Source organism: Oncorhynchus mykiss, chromosome 13, assembly GCF_057628025.1.
Source record: "Oncorhynchus mykiss isolate SJ-2025 chromosome 13, ASM5762802v1, whole genome shotgun sequence".
In the NCBI taxonomy this organism is placed as follows: Eukaryota; Metazoa; Chordata; class Actinopteri; order Salmoniformes; family Salmonidae; genus Oncorhynchus; species Oncorhynchus mykiss.
In genome coordinates, this window is record NC_143034.1 from 51,785,309 (window position 1) to 51,804,619 (window position 19,311).

Genomic DNA, 19,311 nt, shown 5'->3' on the forward strand with positions numbered 1-19,311 from the left:
GAGAGAGAGATATCAAACTTAAACCAGAAAAAGTCATATTTGACTGGATAAGATGTGTTCAGCTGAGGGTGCACATAAAAATGAATAAACATATGAAAGTTATGGGCACTGTTCAAATTTATTAACAATGATCATAGAAAATACATTTCTGAAGTGCAGCTTTCCAAGACATCAAACAAGTACAAAGTTCAAAGATATTCTTCCATGTATAAAAATAGAAACCCCCACCGTAGCAGCAGGCCATGCAACATACATGAGATTAAGAGCCCTGAGAATAGCATTGATATTATCATATAGTGAATTCAACATATGACAACATGATTGTAATTTGTTTCAAGGTCAGGATTTGATTATAATACAAAGGGTACTGAATTTCAATCTAGGTTTAGGTCATTGACCTGAATTTAAAAACATAGTATTTGGCACCGAACAAACCAGGCGTCAATCCTTTTCTACATTGATTCAGCATCTTTCAAAATATGTCTAAATGACAGCAGTACAGCAGCAACTCTTAGTCAATGTCACAAGACATAGGTCAACTGAGTGCATGAAGAAAAAAGTAGGTAGGCTATTGACAAAACACACGTAAATTAAGAATTCCTTGAAGCTTGATCATTATTGCAGCATTTCTCCCCGAGGCTGATTTACTATATTGGACTAAATAAAGATGATAGACTTGAATACTATCTGCATTAACCTCCCTCCACTATTACCCTAACCCCATAGGCAACTCTTCCAACCTTTTCCCTCCTCCCCTATGGAACCTCTCAGGGCATGAAGAGTACAGGCTGCATGCTGATGAAGGGGAAGTCGTAGTGGTCTGGCAGACCCTGGTGAGCCGTGCTATTGAAGTCCTCCCAGGAGAAGGGAGGGAGGTCACCCTGCGTCGTGGGACCGTTCACCGCCTCCGCTCTGAACTCTTGCGCCATGTGGAAATCAGTCACCTAACGAGAGAGACAGAGAGAGATGTTAATTACATGATCTTAAAAGATTTAAAGATCAAACTGAATGAATGCTAGTAAAAGTTATGCCTTGGTGTCATAGCATCCTCCTGGGCTGGGGTCTTTCTCCCTCAGGTCATTACGGCAACAGATGGACTTGCATGGGTCACCCTTGGAGTAGGGGTCATTTTTGTAGTCTGAAAAAGAGCGGAACACGGTTACCAGCTACTCAAAGCGAGAGCTGAGAGAATGTCGGGAGGAAATTAACTATAGGAACTAACTAAAAGCTAACCAGAGTAAAAAGAAAATGGAACGTAGGCGCACCGTTGTATCTCATGATGTGTTTGAGGGAGTCTAGGTCCTTAACCTCAGCCTGGTCCCGACGAAATATCTTGGCCCGGGGGCAGAGGTCATAGGAGAAGTCATCCCCGTACTCCTCCCACATCTTCCCATAGCCACTCAGGGTGTAGATCTTTGGGTGGAAAGGCACGTTATACGAGGGCCAGTAACCTGGGAAAGGAAGATCTTGCTCAATTACTATCTCCTCCAGGGATTTTGATCTCTGCTAAGTTTATGCTTAAGATGTGCATCTATTGGCAGTACTAAATCCGTGTTCCTTACCCCTGCGCAGGGTCTGAGTTTGGTCAGAGAACTCTACCAGGCCAGGAATCTGCTCCACCACTGTCAGAGCCCCATCCTCTATACTATGGCCCAGGGTCACTTTTCTCATGTCCACTATCATGTACTGGTTGTTATAGGTGCCTAGAGAGAGAGGGAGAGACGAAATGTGTGAAAAAAAATGCATTCTGTACTGTAGACCATTATCAGAGGGATAAACCAGAACAAGATGTCATGTGACATCCACCTCCCTCACCAGAGTTGTATCTGGAGAAGGTATTGGCCCACTGCTCCCCAGTGTGTGACAGGGAGTGGGCCAGACGCACCCTCTGCCAGGCCAGCAGGCTGTGGGGCGTGACCTGGGAGAAGAGGGACGTGTTGAAGACGTTGTTGGTGGTCTGGGTCATCATCAGGCCACTGCCCAGGAGGTAGAAGTCATCCAGAGACACCAGGAAGCCTGTGTAGAGGGTGATCTCACAGTATCTGTTTCTGTACTGATGAATTCTGAAGCGTGTTAACAACATTGACAGTTTTCATGAATCAAAAATATACACATTTATATGAAAATGTAGAGGGGCTACACCTAGCACTTCCAAAATATTGAAGTATATCTTCAGCCACGAGTAGTGTTTATACCGTCACAGCGGCCATTATACGCTGCTGTACCTACCTGGGTAGCTGCTGTACCTACCTGGGTAGCTGCTGAAGGACAGCTTGCCCGTGGCAGTGTGGGGCTCACTGAGGTGGAAGTCCCAGTGCTTGTAGATGCGCATGGTGGCAGCGTATGTATACCAGCTAGAGTGGGAAAACAGCAGGTTCTCAAACCCAGGGAGCATCTAGAAGGGGGAGAGAGAGACTGGTTTTGAGTGCAATAGAAACATTGATTGTACAAAATAGAGGGAAAACCATATTGAGTTCTACACAAGAGTCAATAACACATAAGTCAATAACAGATAAGTCAATAACAGATCCACACTATTTGATATCACTAATGATCTGTCCAGAATAAATCTCTCAATAGCAAGAGCAGAATAACCTCTAACCTTAATGAGGGCAGAGCAGTGGCCCATTCCGGGTAATTTGAAATGTCCGAGAGGAGGCTCAGTGCCAGGGACCAGGGCTGGAATCAGGTCCAGCAGATCTCCCACCGCATTCAGGAACTGGACAGCAAATAGGGACAAAGGCTAAAGTGGGGGAGACACCAGTCAGAAAGAGGTTAGAGATCACATTGTGCCACTGAATGAAGATCCATGAATCTATTGATCCATTTATAGATATCAGCGCACCTCTTTGCCTTGTTTCTTGGCCCAGTGTGCGACCCCCGCCTGAAGTCCGTCCATCTGGGCAACTATGAAGCCAGTGTGGTGCCACAGAGGATCAGAGCTCCTGTTCAGTTTCACCTGCTCCCTGGTCCACGAGTCCTGCTTCCTGATAGAGCCATAGAGCAGAGCACATCTCAAAATCCTCAAAGGACAGGATGTGGATCTGACCTGGCTTTTCACTATGGTTATTGGATTTCATTCCTGAGGATAAAAAAAACCCACTCACACCATAAAGCGCTCCACTGGACCTAAAACTTTGGGGTCCTTGATCAGCTGGGGATACATGTTGGCGTAGTGACTAATCATTTGCCTGATGAAAAACTAAATAAGATTAAACATGACAATGTCGATCAGAAATTTAATTGACATGCAACAATGCCCAAGGCACTTACCGTGCAGTGAGGAAGCCCTCTAAGTATCCTGCAAGGAAGTAGGTGACCTCATCATGCTCAAGGGTCTCCCCATACCCTGCACGGATCTCCAGTACACTCCAGCCCGTTTGAGAGAGGCTGTCATTGAGGTATCCATATGCACCCCCCTCTTTTTCTATCACTCCTTCTTTCAGTTGTACAGTCTTATGTGTAGCATCCCAGTACACTGTGGCTGCTTTCATCTCTGTAAAGCAGCCAATTACACGTCAACTTTCAACAGAAATATTACAGAGTATTTTTTCCTATTGACATTATCAAATAAAAATGTATTGGTCGTGTACACAGATTTACTGATGTTATCGCAGGTGCAGCAAAATGCTTATGTTTCTAGCTCCATTTGTGTAGTATAGCCAAAAAGTTACAAAAAAATATGAAATTAATCAGAACAAAAACACGATGTGAGCTTTGGAATTTCCTGGGTTTATCGTTGATTTAAATGGATTATGTTCTGCATTTAATATGAAAAATGGTCTCGACCACAGTACAACCCTGTACGTTTCACTGTTAGTTTCACTATCGGAGATGTCAGCTTATTTTGTCTAGCCCACATGTTCTCTTTCTTCTATGTCGGTAAACCAATTGTGACCCATCACATTAATTTACTGTGTTTTGATTAGCGCATTCGCTGTGTGTACAGTTCACAAAATAACTTCGGCTACAATGTATCACCTACCATCAGCACTGGCGACAGTCGCAGCAACATAGAAAAAAAACAAAAGACACAGCCTCTTCATTTCTGTTCGAAGTAAATACAGATCCTAAATGCGTGATTTACAGATATGAATGTTACCTGAATAAATCACACTATTCACAAAATAAAAACAGTAGGGAACTGAAAGTCTGGTTCAAGTTTATAGTTTCCTTATTGGTGGAGTCGGTGGGGAATTTATCACAAACGTGTTTTGAACAACATTAGCATGGGCAACAATAGTGGAATCAGTTATTTGCCTTCAAAATAAAAGTTAGCTATTGAAACTGATTCAAACGGATCAAAATAGTGGAATCATACCACAATTGGATTAGATCGTCCTAAAAAAGTGTGGAATGTTGTTATATAAATTCAACAAAAGACAATTATTCGTTAATTTGACAATAATAATGTACTTTTTACTCGATACATTTTCCCTGACACCCAAAAGTACTAGTTACATTTTGAATGCTTAGCAGGACAGGAAAATGGTCCAATTCACACACTTATGAAGACAACACATGGTCATCTCTACTTTCTCTGATCTGGCAGACTCACTAAACACAAATGCATCATTTATAAATTATGTGTGTTGGAGTGTGCCCCTGGCTATCCGTACATTTTTTTTAACAAGAAAATGGTGCTGTCTGCTTTGCATAATAGAAGGAATTTCAAATGATTTATTAAATCAAATCAAATCAAATTTATTTATATAGCCCTTCGTACATCAGCTGATATCTCAAAGTGCTGTACAGAAACCCAGCCTAAAACCCCAAACAGCAAGCAATGCAGGTGTAGAAGCACGGTGGCTAGGAAAAACTCCCTAGAAAGGCCAAAACCTAGGAAGAAACCTAGAGAGGAACCAGGCTATGTGGGGTGGCCAGTCCTCTTCTGGCTGTGCCGGGTGGAGATTATAACAAAACATGGTCAAGATGTTAAAATGTTCATAAATGACCAGCATGGTCGAATAATAATAAGGCAGAATAGTTGAAACTGGAGCAGCAGCACAGTCAGGTGGACTGGGGCCAGCAAGGAGTCATCATGTCAGGTATTCCTGGGGCATGGTCCTAGGGCTCAGGTCCTCCGAGAGAGAGAAAGAAAGAGAGAATTAGAGAGAGCATATGTGGGATGGCCTATGTAGGGCATATGTAGGGCTCAGGTCCTCCGAGAGAGAGAAAGAGAGAAGGAGAGAATTAGAGAACGCACACTTAGATTCACACAGGACACCGAATAGGACAGGAGAAGTACTCCAGATATAACAAACTGACCCTAGCCCCCCGACACATAAACTACTGCAGCATAAATACTGGAGGCTGAGACAGGAGGGGTCAGGAGACACTGTGGCCCACTCCGAGGACACCCCCGGACAGGGCCAAACAGGAAGGATATAACCCCACCCACTTTGCCAAAGCACAGCCCCCACACCACTAGAGGGATATCTTCAACCACCAACTTACCATCCTGAGACAAGGCTGAGTATAGCCCACAAAGACCTCCGCCACGGCACAACCCAAGGGGGGGGGCAACCCAGACAGGATGACCACATCAGTGACTCAACTTTATACTTTTACTTTTGATACATAAGTATATTTGAGCAATTACATTTACTTTTGATACTTAAGTATATTTAGAACCAAATACTTTTAGACTTTTACTCAAGTAGAATTTTACTGGGTGACGTTCACTTTTACTTGAGTAACTTTCTATTAAGGTATCTTTACTTTCACTCAAGTATGACAATTGGGTACTTTTTCCACCACTTCTGTTCAGCCTAACCTATGGATGGTGCACCCACGAAATGGGGTATCAGCCTACTCAGTGACACTTACAGAACACAACTATAGTTAAATAAAGGTTCAATAAAAACAACAAATATATATTTATTTTTTTGTTTGTTGAGTTTACACAAATATTAGCGTCTTAGCTCTTATTGCTGGACTTTGACTGTGGGAATTCACCACGCTATTCAGCCTACTGTGTATATTTTTGGTGTGTAAACTCTTCCCAGTTGTGTTCTGTGAGTTTCACTGAGTAGGCTGATTCCCCATGTCTGGGTGCACAATCCATAGCTGTACAATGCATAAACTGCATTTATGCCTTCAATGCAATTCTAAATTCAAATATATCCACAATTTATTTTTTTCTTCTTCAAATGAACAAAAAATTGTTTTGTTGAATTTATATAACAACATTCCATCTGTGTGTAGATTTATCTAGTCCAATTGTGGCATGTTTTCAGTATTTTTATCCGTTTGCATCCGTTACAATGACGGACTTTTATTTCAAAGACGAACTTGCCGATTCCACTATTGTTGCTCTCGGGAATGTTGTTCATGACACACACGTGAATTTATCTCGATTGGTTACCCTCCGTCTTGGATTTCTCACCAGATGCAAGATCCCATTGTATCAGCCTACAAAGTGAAACAAGTATACTCTACGAAGTCATTACAATATATGTACATACGTTACCAAATACATAATCCAGAATACGATTAATGATCGAATCATAACTTTATTATTGTGTTATTGACTGTACGTTTGTTTATGTGTAACTCTGTGTTGTTGTTTTTGTCGCACTGTTTTGCTTTATCTTGGCCAGGTCGTAGTTGTAAATCTTGGCCAGGTCGCAGTTGTTCTCAACTGGCCTACCTGGTTAAATAAAGGTGAAATAAATGTTAAAAAGAACTCCAATGAATGAAAAGGAAAACTTGACGCAAAAAGATAGTCCACCCCAGATGGGACTCGAACCCACAATCCCTGGCTTAGGAGGCCAGTGCCTTATCCATTAGGCCACTGGGGCGCATGCGAACCAACTGGCGGGGAGGTGTCATTTTAAATTTGCGTGACACGTGCAGACACGTGATAAGTAGATGTTATTGCAGGTGTTGCGAAATGTTTGTGCTTCTAGCTCCAACAGTGCAGTAATATCTAACAACTAATATCTAACAAATTACATAACATATACCCAATACACACAAATCTATGTAGGAATGAATTAAGACTATACAGTAGAACAGTATAGAATATCGTACATACATATAAGATTAGTAATGAGTAATGCAAGATAAGTAAACATTATTAAGTGACTAAGATACCATAGAAGAATAGAAAACAGTATATACATATGAGATGAGTAATGCCAGACGTTATTAAGTGACTAAAATACTGTAAAATAGTATAGTCTACAGTAATTATGAGATGAGTAATACCAGACATGTAAACATTATTAAAGTGACTAGTGTTCCATTCCTTAGTGGCCAGTGATTTCTAGTATATGCCTATAGGCATAAGCCTCTAGTGTGCTAGTGATGTAACAATCGTCTGGCCTTGATATAGGAGCTGTTTTTCAGTCTCTCGGTCCCAGCTTTGATGCACCTGTACTGACCTCGCCTTCTGGATGATCGCAGGGTGAACAGGCAGTGGCTCAGGTAGTTGATGTCCTTGATGCTCTTTTTGGCCTTCCTGTGACATCGGGTGCTGTAGGTGTCCTGGAGGGCGGGTATATTACCCCCGGTAATGCGTTGGGCAGACCGCACCACCCTCTGGAGAGCCTTGTGGTTGTGAGGGTTTTAGGTGACAAGCCAGATTTCTTTCGCATCCTGGGGTTGAAGAGGCTCTGTTGTGCCGCCTTTACCACGCTGTCTGTGCGGGCGGTCCATTTCAGTTTGTCAGTGATGTGTACACCAAGGAAATTGAAGCTTTCCACCTTCTCCACTACGGTCCCGTCGATGGAGACAGGGGGTGCTCCCTCTGCTGTTTCCTGAAGTCCACGATCATCTCCTTTGTTTTGTTGACGTTGAGTGAGAGGTTGTTTTCCAGGCACCACACTCCCAGAGCCCTCACCCTTTGGGGCCCCAGTGTTGAGGATCAGCGAAGTGGAGGTGATGTTTCCTACCTTCCCCACCTGGGGGCGGCCCGTCAGGAAGTCCAGACCCAGGGCCTCGAGCTTAATGATGAGCTTGGAGGGTACTATGGTGTTGAATGCTGAGCTGTAGTCAATAAACAGCATTCTTACATAGGTATTCCCCTTGTCCAGATGGGATAAGGCAGTGTAGATCTATTGGGGCGGTAAGCAAATTGAAGTGGGTCTAGGGTGGCAGGTAAGGTAGAGGTGATATATCTCAAAGCAGTTCATGATGACAGAGGTGAATGCTACGGTGTGATAGTCATTTAGTTCAGTTACCTTTACCTTCTTGGGTACAGGTACAATGGTGGCCATCTTGAAGCATGTGGGGACAGCAGACTGGGATAGGGAGATTGAATATGCCCTTAAACACACCAGCCAGCTGGTCTGCACAAGCTCTGAGGATGCAGTTAGGGATGCCGTCTGGGCCGGCAGCCCTGCGAGGGTTAACACGTTTACAGTGACTTGCAAAAGTATTCCCCCTTGACGTTTTCCCTATTTTTTTGCATTACAACCTGTACTATAACTAGATTTTTATTTGAATTTCATGTAATCGACATACATAAAATAGTCCAAATTGGTGAAGTGAAATGGAAAAAATAACTTGTTTAAAAAAAAATATTTAAAAAAAATAAAATAAATGTGCATATGTATTCACCCCCTTTGCTATGAAGCCCCTAAATAAGATCTGGTGCAACCAATTACCTTCAGAGGTCCCAGAATTAGTTAAATAAAGTACACCTGTGTGTCACATGATCTGTCACATGATCTCAGTATATTTAGACCTGTTCTGAAAGGCTCCAGAGTCTGCAACACCACTTAACAAGCGGCACCACCAAGCAAGCGGCACCATGAAGAGCAAAGAGCTCTCCAAACAGGTCAGGGACAATGTTGTGGAGAAGTACAGATCAGGGTTGAACATTCCACAGATCACCATTAAATCCATTATTCAAAAATGTAAAGAATATGGCACCACAACAAACCTGCAAAGAGAGGGCTGCTCACCAAAACTCATGGACCAGGCAAGGAGGGCATTAATCAGAGAGGCAACAAAGAGATCAAAGATAACGCTGAAGGAGCTGCAAAGCTCCACAGCGGAGATTGGAGCATCTGTCCATAGGACCACTTTAAGCCGCACACTCCACAGAGCTGGGCTTTATGGAAGAGTGGCCAGAAAAAAGCCATTGCTTAAATAAAAAAATATGCAACCCTGTTCAGTGTTTGCCAAAAGGCATGTGGGAGACTCCAAACATATGGAAGGAGGTACTCTGGTCAGATTAGACTAAAATGTAGCTTTTTGGCCATCAAGGAAAACACTATGTCTGGCGCAAACCCAACACCTCTCATCACCCCCGAGAACAACATCGCCACAGTGAAGCATGGTGGTGGCAGCATCATGCTGTGGGGATGTCTTTCATCGGCAGGGACTGGGAAACTAGTCAGAATTGAAGTAATGATGGATGGCGCTAAATACAGGGAAATTCTTGTGAGAAACCTGTTTCAGTCTTCCAGAGATTTAAGACTGGGATGGAGGTTCACCTTCCAGCAGGACAATGACCATAAGCATACTGCTAAAGCAACATTTGAGTGGTTTAAGGGGAAACATTTAAATGTCTTGAATGACTGAGTCAAAGACCAGATGTCAATCCAATTGAGAATCTGTAGTATGACTTAAAGATTGCTGTACACCAGCGGAACCCATCCAACTTGAAGGAGCTGGAGCAGTTTTGCCTTGAAGAATGGGCAAAAGTCCCAGTGGCTAGATGTGCCAAGCTTATTTTATTTATTTAAAATAAGCTTGGCAAAATTACCCCAAGAAACTTGCAGCTATAATTGCTGCAAAAGGTGTCTCTACAAAGTATTGACTTTGGGGGGGGGGGGGGGGGGGGTGAATAGTTATGCATGCTCAAATGTTCTGTTTTTTTGTCTTGTTTGTTTCACAGTAAAAAATATTTTGCATCTTCAAGGTGGTAGGCGTGTTGCGTAAATAAAATGATACAACCCCCCCAAAATCAAATTTAATTCCAGGTTGTAAGGCAACAAAATAGGAAAAATGCCAAGGGGGTGAATACTTTCACAAGCCACTGCAAATGTTTTACTCACGTCGGCCACGGAGGAGAGCCCACAGTCCTTGGTAGCGGGCTGCGTCAGGGGCACTGTGTTATCCTCAAAGCGTGCGAAGAAGGTCACATATAAACATGTGATCTAAACAATCCAGTTATATTTTTGTATCTTAACACACAGAATGGTTACCAAATATTTTTTTGCAGAAACAACTTTAATTAAATCTGAATAATTAATGAATCCTTTTACCTACACAACATGTAACATAAAGACAAACACAGAAGAGCTCAACACCAGATTAAAACACACATAGGAAATACAAATATTCAATATCTAAATAAAATAAGACATTCTGGAAGCTCCAGCAATGTTCCTTATATTGTAAATGCCTTATGAGCCCATGGTTTTCACAATGGATACATACTGTATTTGAATAATACATGAAGCATAGAGCAAAATAAAAACACAATTTACACATATCAAATTGGTATAATGTTCAAGGTTCACTTTGTGGAACTGAGTGAGAGTAGCAATGTAACCAGATTAAAGCTTCAGCACAAAATCAATACAGTTCAGTAGTTGACAAATCAAAACATAAGTCAAAGGTCCCTTTGATTAAATACATTCCAGTTTGAAAGAACACTGCCCTCTACTGCACTTGTTTTATGATTATTATACTGTAGTGGGGCTGAGAATCTAGCATCGGGTGCAGCAGCGAGGCAGAGAAATCCTTAACAATGACAGAAAAAGACAAGTAACAAAAAAAAAAACACACTGTGGAATTATAAAATTTAATTTGACCGAGGTTCCTTCATACAGTTTAAAATGCTGTTTGGGCCAAACCTTGCCATTACACACTCATCCTTTACAAGTGATTTGTACCTCACTACTATGTTCAACTACCCCATTCAAATGTCATGTGGTTTTGTGCAGATAGAATTCAAAATATTGAGTGGGACTGTTAAACTTGTAACATCAGGGCTTGTGTCAATGGAAAATGAGTCCTATTTTGGTCTGTGGCCAGCCGTGGTTAATGATCTCTCTTAATCATGTGCTCTCCCCAAACTGTTCCATCATTTTATCGGGAACAGCATTTAACCGCTGTCATCTCACCAAGACCCAGGACTAGCCACTTGTTGAGAATGGACTCGTGAGACTGAAGGACCCCCAAACATATATACACTTCTCTAAACTGAATCATCAGCACCTCCTACAAAATACACTTTGCCCATTCATTCTGTAATATACTATGCTGCACTCATTTAGCAACGATATAACATTTTTTAGGGAAATATCATCTACCAATCTGATGTGTTTGGTAGGGATTTGAAATAAACTGATCCAGTAAAAACCCGTTGAGAAATCGATTCAAGCCCCACAAAGTTGGTTACAGTGATGGCTGTCAGTTGTAGAAATGGTATTGGTTACAGTAGGTTGCAATAGTTAGTGCCAGTACAGTTGAATAGCAGCAATTCACAGTAGTATTTTCCAGTGTGATGACTTTGCTGACCATTTCCACATATTTAACTAATCATTGCTAAATAAATGCAGAGTGGCAGTTGATAGACGTAGGTGGAATTTTGCTCCAGAAAACAATCATATAAACTCTCAATAATCATCAATCAGTTTTTCAGCACCGTTCTCAGCCTGCTTGCCAGCACCCCCATCCTGTTCTTCACTTCCTCCTCCCTCCTCCTCCTCCTCTTCTGTGAAGGAGCGTGACTGGCTGCCGTAGTTGATCATTGTGCGGGAGAGGTCCACCTCGATGGGGAAAACGTCAGCATCCTTCAGCACGGCGTAGCACTCGTCGTAGTAGCGCGACATGCCTGACACAAAACGCTGCAGCTGGAACACGATGTCCTGGACTGAAGCAGGAAGGGAGAAGGATGTAAACACACACCCTACCTTAATACCATACCAGACATATCTGGTATTTCCTAGCAGTGCAGAGGTCAAAGAACGAGTTGTTTACAATTAGTAGGCCATCTGTGCCGAGAAACGCTCAGCCCGATACATTAGTATATCGTGAAGTAGGGAGAGAGGGACTGATCATACATTGGATAAGATTCACCCGCTGGGCACAGATGTCAGTTCAACGTCTAGTTTTGATTTACATTTGATTGAGGTTTCAACTAACTTGAATACAACATCAAATCTAAAATAATTTTTATAAAAAGTTGGGTGAAAAATAATACAATATTCCCTTGCGTTGATGATTTTGCAAATCCAATCAGTTTTCCACGTGGAAACAACGTTGATATACCCAGTGTTTGCCCGGTGGGAAGGCTTTTATATCCATTAGTAATGGGCAAACGGAGAGAGACTGTTTGGACAGATACTCTGTCCACTTATTACAGGTAGCTGGACAGAGCGTTAATGGAGAGGATGATTCTCCTAGGTAGACAGACACAGAGAGAGAACAAACCATGTTTCTGGTCCAGTAGCTCAATCTTCTCCAGCACATCCTTTCTCATCTTGGCGAACCGAGCACGGGCCTCCTGTCGACACCGCAGCACAAGCCGGTACTCGTAGTTCCCGGTGCCGACGCGATACATGGGCTCTCCCATCGCCTAAGGCAGCACACAGGTATATAAGAAAAACTAAATCACAGAGATCCACTTTGTTACTCATTGATATATCAGTATTTCTGTGTGGACTACAGGCATAGGAAGTAAGGTAAGGTACCCACAATGCAGCTGTACTCTTCATCGTCCATCTCCTTCACTTTCAGACAGTAAGACTGGAACACAAAATGAATTAACTTTTACGCCAATGACTAACACATTAGAAATAAACACTTCGGTACAGTTTAGACCCTGTTTATAGTTGACCAATGTTGACATTTTGAATAAGGGGTCTGCTCTCACCAAGTACTCAAATTTGACGTCCAGGTATTTGCGGATGGTGAGCTTGGTATCTGGTATTGCCTTATGAAGGTAGGTGTTCAGGTCATGGAGCATCTACAAAACAGGAGACAGAGAGAGGAACATGATTAATTGAATCACCTATATATGTGTGGGGATGTACGTTATCTAATCTAGGTATATGCAGGGGTGAACGCAAGCTTGTTGGGGTGTTGGCATATGAATCCTGTTAATGGTTTGTGTATTGATTTGACTGTTTGTTCATTTCTTATACTACTCACAGGCTTGATGGTCTTTAGCAGCTGGATACCATACTTCTCCATGTTGCGATGGGCCTCAGCAAACTTCACAAAGGCCTCACTGGCTGCAGCCTGAGGCTCCCGTACCCCGATCACAGAGAACACATCCCCAAACGCTGAGGGTCGTCCAGGCAGAGGGAGAGAGTGGAACAATCAAACATCAGCCAGTCTCATGGCATGCAACACATTACTGTAAATACAAACCTGTTCACTTTCAGTGTGTGAGGGAGCTTGAGTATGATCATAGTACATGGTTATATTGTGTCTAGATCTGTAGTTTAACATAACGTTTGTGTAGTTTCAAGGTGTGGTAAATCACCTCTGTGTGTCTGAGAGAGTTCAAAGAAGGCTCTGAGCAGTCTTTTCGTGTGCTCCATCAGGCCTGTGAAGAAACAAACAAGGACAGTGGTGCATGAAGAGGGGAGAACGTATGGAGAATGTCACACATAATAACATTACAATCATTTAAAAAATACCTTTGTACAGCTCTGCTGTTTTCTCCAACTCCTCCAGTCTCTTCACCAGACCATCTGAAAAAGAAACAGGCCTAGTATGAGGACACTTACAGTAGTAGCATATTGCCCCTCTCCGGTCCAGATGATATCAGTCATAATGAGATTGTACAGAGATTATGCAGTGGCCGTGTCCGAATACCCATACTAGCATACTAGATAGTATCTGAAAAAAAGTTAGAAGTGACATTTTTTAAATGGTACTCCGAATGAGTCATCTAATGCGTGATTGCGTTGACTCCCGCCATTTGTTCATTTTGGTACTGCGTGTCAATGTATCTGATTATCAGCTTTAGTCAAACACGTGAGTCAGAAAACACAAGTAAATTCTACAAGATCAAATGCTGAAATGAGTATGCCAGTATCTTAGGGACGATGCCAACTAAATTGGCTTCAATTGACTGTAATTGGCTTAAGGTGTATGCAATGAGGAAATTAGAGTCAGAAATAATAGAAATCTATAACATGGCCAGACGGATGGACAGCGTGTTTTGTCCCAGTCTCACCATTGCAGAGTATGGCTCTGCTGAGCCCCAGAGCGTCGGCTGTACCAGAGCTCATGTTCTCCACCAGGCGGTGCTTCACCTTCTTCAGCACTAAAACACACCAGATGTAAAAACATACTATGATGGTAGCATCCGTCTTTCTGGTGAGTAAGAATGGTACACTACCCATATATAGGAAACTGCCAACATAAAGGAAACACTTGAGTAAATGAGGGATACAATGTACTGTTGAAAGCAGGTGCTTCCACACAGTTGTGGAATTAATATCCTGTCATGCTTAGGGTCATGTATAAAAATGCCCAGTTGCCCAGTATTTTGGCTACCATGGCTAAAAGAAGAGATCATAGTGACTTTGCAAGAGGGATGTTTGACAAGAGCTTCAGTGACGAAGACTGCGCAATTTGCTGATCTTTCACGATATGCTACGGCCATGCCAGTCACCAGATCTCAACCCCATTGAACACTTATGGGAGATTCTGGAGCGGTGCCTGAGACAGCGTTTTCCACCACCATCAACAAAACACAGAATTTCTTGTGGAAGAATGGTGTCGCATCCCTCCAATAGAGATCCAGACACTTGTAGAATCTATGCCAATGGGCATTGAATCTGTTCTAGCGGTTCGAGACGGCCCAACGTTCTATTAAGACACTATGTTGGTGTTTCCTTTATTTTGTCAATGACCTGTACATTTTAGAGATGTGTTCTGCGACTGTTACCTATGTCCAGTGACTTCCCCTGTTTGGGGTCAGCCTGCAGCTTGTTGTAGTGGATCGTTGCTTCTCCCTGCAAAGACAAGAGGAATGCATGGAAGAGATAAGGAAGACAGTAACTCAAACACCACCCCAGTATAATAAAAACCATGATGCAAATCCACAGACACATCCCCCAGGGGTCATATTACTCAAACTAAAATATATAGCCTATGGGGTTAGCCCAGGCAAAACAGTATTGATAGATCTACCTAAGCTGACACTGGTTTTCTCCCCTGGTTAGTCTGAGGACTTGCGTTACAGGCAGGTCATAGTGAACCAGGTATTGCCAAACAATCCATGTGTACAAAGTGTGTCTGCAACTAATTTCAACTGAAAATCATGAAGGACAATATAGCAGTATTTAAGCCAAACAAAGGTGCTTCTGCAAGTGTAGAAACATAAGAATTACAGCTCCACTGATAAAACTGCACAAAGTTTGCAAGTAATAACAATAAATACCAGTGACAATTTCAACTCAGTGGGCATAGCATGCAAATAAATGAAAGTCAGCGAAGCCTAAGGGCAACAATGGCACATACTAATCCTTTATACAGACAGTGGAGCATCTCTCCCCATCTCTCAAATCCTGAGCACAGACCATGGTGGGGTAATCATTAAACTCGCATAGCTTCCTGTGTCGTCACAATAGATTTAGAAACAGCATTGCCACTCCACACTGGTGATGTGAGGGGCCCAAACTCCTGGTTATTGTCCTGTTCTCACTAGCTCCGCTGAGCGATCTGAGGTGTCCCTATTATTTAACATCTCATAGTGACCTTTTCAGAATGACTGGTCATTTACTGATAAAAAACACTGAATCAAGAATTAAATACTGTGGCTTTGGACTGTCTATTTTTATCTACTGGTAAGTGTTAGTCTTGTTAGTCTTGTCAGTGTTGGTACATGGTTTGGGTTGTGTGGCTAACAAAAAAATAACAACAGGAAATACACTAACTGGTTTGTAGTCTTTTGCAGTATCAAACCAAAATTGATTGAAAATCTGATTCCAAGCCCTCTTATTGTACCTGGACAGCCTGAATCATCTTTGCCACCTCCACCTTTGTCTTGCCCTTCACATGTTTGCCGTTCACTCCTGTGATCTCGTCACCAGACGCCAGAGTCCCCTCCAGAGCAGCAGGGGTGTTGTCAAAGACCTGACAGAGATAGTTATATGTAAAGAATATATCCAATAATGACAAAAACCAAGCCATAAGAGCTCAGAGCCTTAAAACAAACTGATTTAAGAAAGTTCAAGATAATAGGTTATACAATGCATCTATAATCTAATGTTTTTGATTTAGTTAACACTCTGGATACATAGCTACTGAACCAAACACTACTGCTCTAAAGACTGAGGTACAGTATAGAGGTACATAATACCTGTACAATGTAAAGACAGGGACAGTACTGCGCCCCACCCCCGATGCTGATCCCTATCAGGTTCTGAGCATCCTTCTTCAGGGATATAGTCCCAGGGACTGTAGGGATCCCCCTGTTAAATAATAATTGGAGATCCTTTTAATAAATTGTCTGTCTAGTGTCTACAATATGATTTGGGAAAGCAAGCGCTGTCAAAGCCATTTAGATGAGATGTACAGTGCATTTGGAAAGTATTCAGACCCCTTCACTTTTTCCACATTTTGTTACGTTACAGCCTTATTCTAAAATGTATTAAATAATTGTTTTCCTTCATCAATCTACACACAAGCCCCATAATGGCAAAGCAAAAACAGGTTATTAGAAATTTTGGCAAATGTATAATAAAAACCCCCCGGAAATATTACATTTACATATGTATTCAGACCCTTTACTCAGTACTTTGATGAAGCACTTTTGGCAGCGATTACAGCCTCAAGTCTTCTTGTGTATGACGCTACAAGCTTGGCACACCTGTATTTGGGGAGTTTCTCCCATTCTTCTCTGCAGATCCTCTCAAGCTCTGTCGGGTTGGATGGAGAGTGTCGCTGCACAGCTAAATTCAGTTCCCTCAAGAGATGCTTGATCAGGTTCAAGTCCGGGCTCTGGCTGGGAAAGCAAAGCATGATGCTGCCACCACCATGCTTCACCGTAGGGATGGTATTGGCCAGGTGATGAGCGGTGCCTGGTTCCCCCCAGATGTGATGCTTGGCATTCAGGCCAAAGAGTTCAATCTTGGTTTCATCAGACTAGAGAATCTTGTTTCTCATGGTCAGATTCCTTTATGTGCCTTTTGGCAAACTCCAAGCGGACTGTCATGTGCATTTTACTGGAGGAAATACTTCAGTCAAGCCACTCTAGCATAAAAGCCTGATTGGTGGAGTGTAAAACATAAAACATGGAACACATCTCAAGGATGATGACTGGAAACAGGATGCACTTGAGCTCAATTTTGAGTCTCATGGCAAAGGGTCTGAATACTTATGTAAATAAGGTATTTCTGATTTTTTTATATACATTTGCAAACATTTCTAAAAACCTGTTATCACTTTTTTTTTTACATGTAGAACATGTATTAACATATTTACTTACAGTTTGTCCTCCTCCAACTCATAGTCCATGTCTGTGAACATTCCAGGACTGTTTATCCTGTATGATCTGGCTTGGAGGAAAACAAGAATGGCATTGGTTAATCTTAGTCAAGCAGTAGCTATGTCTATAAAGACATTTAAAAAAGTTAACTGGTTACCTAACACAAAATTCCATCACTGGTTTAGGTTGCCAATGCTGACACAGTAACTCTAACAAAATATGTGGGCAACAAATAACTGGAAAACTTTCCTTTATTTGCTGGCAAGAAATGGGAATTAGCTAGCTGCTGTCAGTTAATGATGAAGCCAACACAGCTGGTAGATAGCTGAGCCTAGCTTGAACCAGTACCTGGGCTTTTAGTAGACGATGAATATGACGAGTTCGTCGTCTCCTCAAGCCCAGCTAACGTAAGTAGGTACTGGTTCAAGCCTAGCTAGGCATTTATTTAGCCAAGCAAGTCAGTTAAGAACACGTTCTTATTTACAATGACGGCCTACCCCGGCCAAACCCTAACAACGCTGGGCCAATTGTGTGCCGCCCGATGGGACTCCCAATCGCGGCCGGTTGTGATACAGCCTGGAATCGAACCAGAGTCTGTAGTGACACCTCTAGCACAGCGATGCAGTGCCTTGGACCGCTGCACCGTAGCAAGCCACCTCCCGAAATAATGGTTAGCTTACTTGCTAGCTAGGCTACCTAATGTTGGCAGCTGTCAGCAGTATGTGTATTGCAAATGAGCATGATTTAAAAAAAAAAAAAGGAAGGTGGCCACTGGCCAGCTATTTACCTCCGACACAGTTGATGACATGCGCGTTGTTATCTTAACACAAACGTTTATCTCATGCCCCTGGGGAATGTTTCTTTAAATGTACATTTTATTTTAGATTATTTTGTATTCCTTCGGACCACTTCACGGGTTGTTCATCAGTCAAAAAGAGGATTCTGTTTACATTTCCTCGTCACTTCCGGTAATTTGCGGAAACTGTCAGTGATTCCTTTTCCCCATAGAGATTTGTATTTATTTATTATTTATTAATTAAACACTAACATGCAAACAGCGCTATCCTGAACCTTGGGACGTTCCACTAACCATAATCCTTACCTAACCTTAACCATTTAACATTTCTACTTCAATGGGGTAGGGACATCCCAAGGAGTCCAGATAGCAAGGACCATACTGTTTTGGACTGGATTTCAATATTATATCATACAATTAATTAAAACGCTGTCATTTAAGATATGTATAAAATTGTAGTTGTGGATTCATCTTCTTATTCTACCTGATGCCTTTTATAAAATATTTTCAATAGCGTTTTTGTGTGTTTGCACTTGGAAGACCATTCAAAGAGTCAAAAGTTTGATAGGCTAGGGAAGTCGTCACACTTTCCCAGCAGATATATCTGAATATACGGTTGATTCATAACATCTATTCATTGTTGTATTTGTTAAGGGCATATCATGCACTTTAACTGTCCAGTGTTTCAAGATTTATATTAAATATGACCTATAATTAATTACAATATTAGTTAAATTGTTATTTCCTCCCATTTTTTTATTATGTTAAAAAGCTGATTTTCTGTGTTTGAAACAACAGAATGATGTGGGCTATACCAGTCGTTAAAAATATGAATGACAAGTAAACGACTTAACTGCCAGCTCAGCCAATGAGCCGTCTCGGCCAAAAACGTGACATCACGTTATATGAGGAAATAGCAAGCATTTTTGAAACGATCTATTTGAGATACAATTCTAAGGTGGGGTTTGAAGTGTGTTTTTTTCTGAAATGTATGCTTTAGCCACAAAATATGAGTAAAATATGAGTTATTATTTGGGTATGAGTAGCACAACATGAGCTTTTAAAAGTGAGATTTTTCACTGGACAGTCATTTACTTAAAAC

The 19,311-nt window shown here is 41.9% G+C and overlaps 2 protein-coding genes and 1 non-coding gene across 10 annotated transcripts; all 3 read right to left on the reverse strand.

Moving 5' to 3' along the window:
* Positions 1–99: 99 nt before the first annotated feature.
* Positions 100–4,264, reverse strand: plbd1a (phospholipase B domain containing 1a). The gene is made up of 11 exons (XM_021558019.3): positions 3,986–4,264; positions 3,274–3,496; positions 3,108–3,191; positions 2,846–2,987; positions 2,603–2,743; positions 2,251–2,395; positions 1,816–2,016; positions 1,563–1,703; positions 1,266–1,451; positions 1,032–1,138; positions 100–944 (listed from the first exon to the last, which is right to left on the reverse strand). Exons 1-11 carry the CDS (start codon positions 4,044–4,046, stop codon positions 768–770), a joined length of 1,608 nt encoding a protein of 535 aa, XP_021413694.2. The 5' UTR covers positions 4,047–4,264; the 3' UTR covers positions 100–767.
* A 2,466-nt stretch (positions 4,265–6,730) lies between these two features.
* Positions 6,731–6,803, reverse strand: trnar-ccu (transfer RNA arginine (anticodon CCU)). Its single transcript has one exon. It is a non-coding gene; the product is annotated as a tRNA-Arg (tRNA).
* Positions 6,804–10,166: 3,363 nt separating this feature from the next.
* On the reverse strand, positions 10,167–18,418 carry LOC110486423 (PRKCA-binding protein). Of its 8 annotated transcripts, none has more exons than XM_021558021.3 (13): positions 18,201–18,418; positions 17,414–17,479; positions 16,286–16,397; positions 15,931–16,059; positions 14,870–14,936; positions 14,153–14,242; positions 13,611–13,664; positions 13,454–13,516; positions 13,117–13,250; positions 12,839–12,931; positions 12,661–12,711; positions 12,397–12,541; positions 10,167–11,836 (listed from the first exon to the last, which is right to left on the reverse strand). In XM_021558021.3, the coding sequence occupies exons 2-13, from the start codon at positions 17,452–17,454 to the stop codon at positions 11,580–11,582; spliced, it is 1,236 nt and encodes a 411-aa protein (XP_021413696.3). In that variant the 5' UTR covers positions 17,455–17,479; positions 18,201–18,418; the 3' UTR covers positions 10,167–11,579. The 8 variants fall into 8 exon arrangements, with proteins under 8 accessions (XP_021413696.3, XP_021413697.3, XP_090052689.1 ...); XM_021558022.3 differs by having other exon boundaries at positions 17,414–17,483; positions 18,201–18,397; XM_090196563.1 differs by having other exon boundaries at positions 12,657–12,711; positions 18,201–18,388.
* Between the last annotated feature and the right edge of the window lie 893 nt (positions 18,419–19,311).

Bases quoted from the DNA above. Each gene is read 5' to 3' on its own strand.
- LOC110486423 (XM_021558020.3), bottom strand. The intron at 14,937-15,930 runs GTACAATAAGAG...TTGTCTTTGCAG, and splicing joins AGATGATTCAGGCTGTCCAG to GGAGAAGCAACGATCCACTA. The intron at 14,243-14,869 runs GTAACAGTCGCA...GGTGTGTTTTAG, and splicing joins GGGGAAGTCACTGGACATAG to TGCTGAAGAAGGTGAAGCAC.
- plbd1a (XM_021558019.3), bottom strand. From the start codon at position 4,046: ATGAAGAGGCTGTGTCTTTTGTTTTTTTTCTATGTTGCTGCGACTGTC. The intron at 2,396-2,602 runs GTTAGAGGTTAT...TCCCCCTTCTAG, and splicing joins ACTGCTCTGCCCTCATTAAG to ATGCTCCCTGGGTTTGAGAA. The intron at 1,452-1,562 runs GTAAGGAACACG...TTCCTTTCCCAG, and splicing joins AACTCAGACCCTGCGCAGGG to GTTACTGGCCCTCGTATAAC.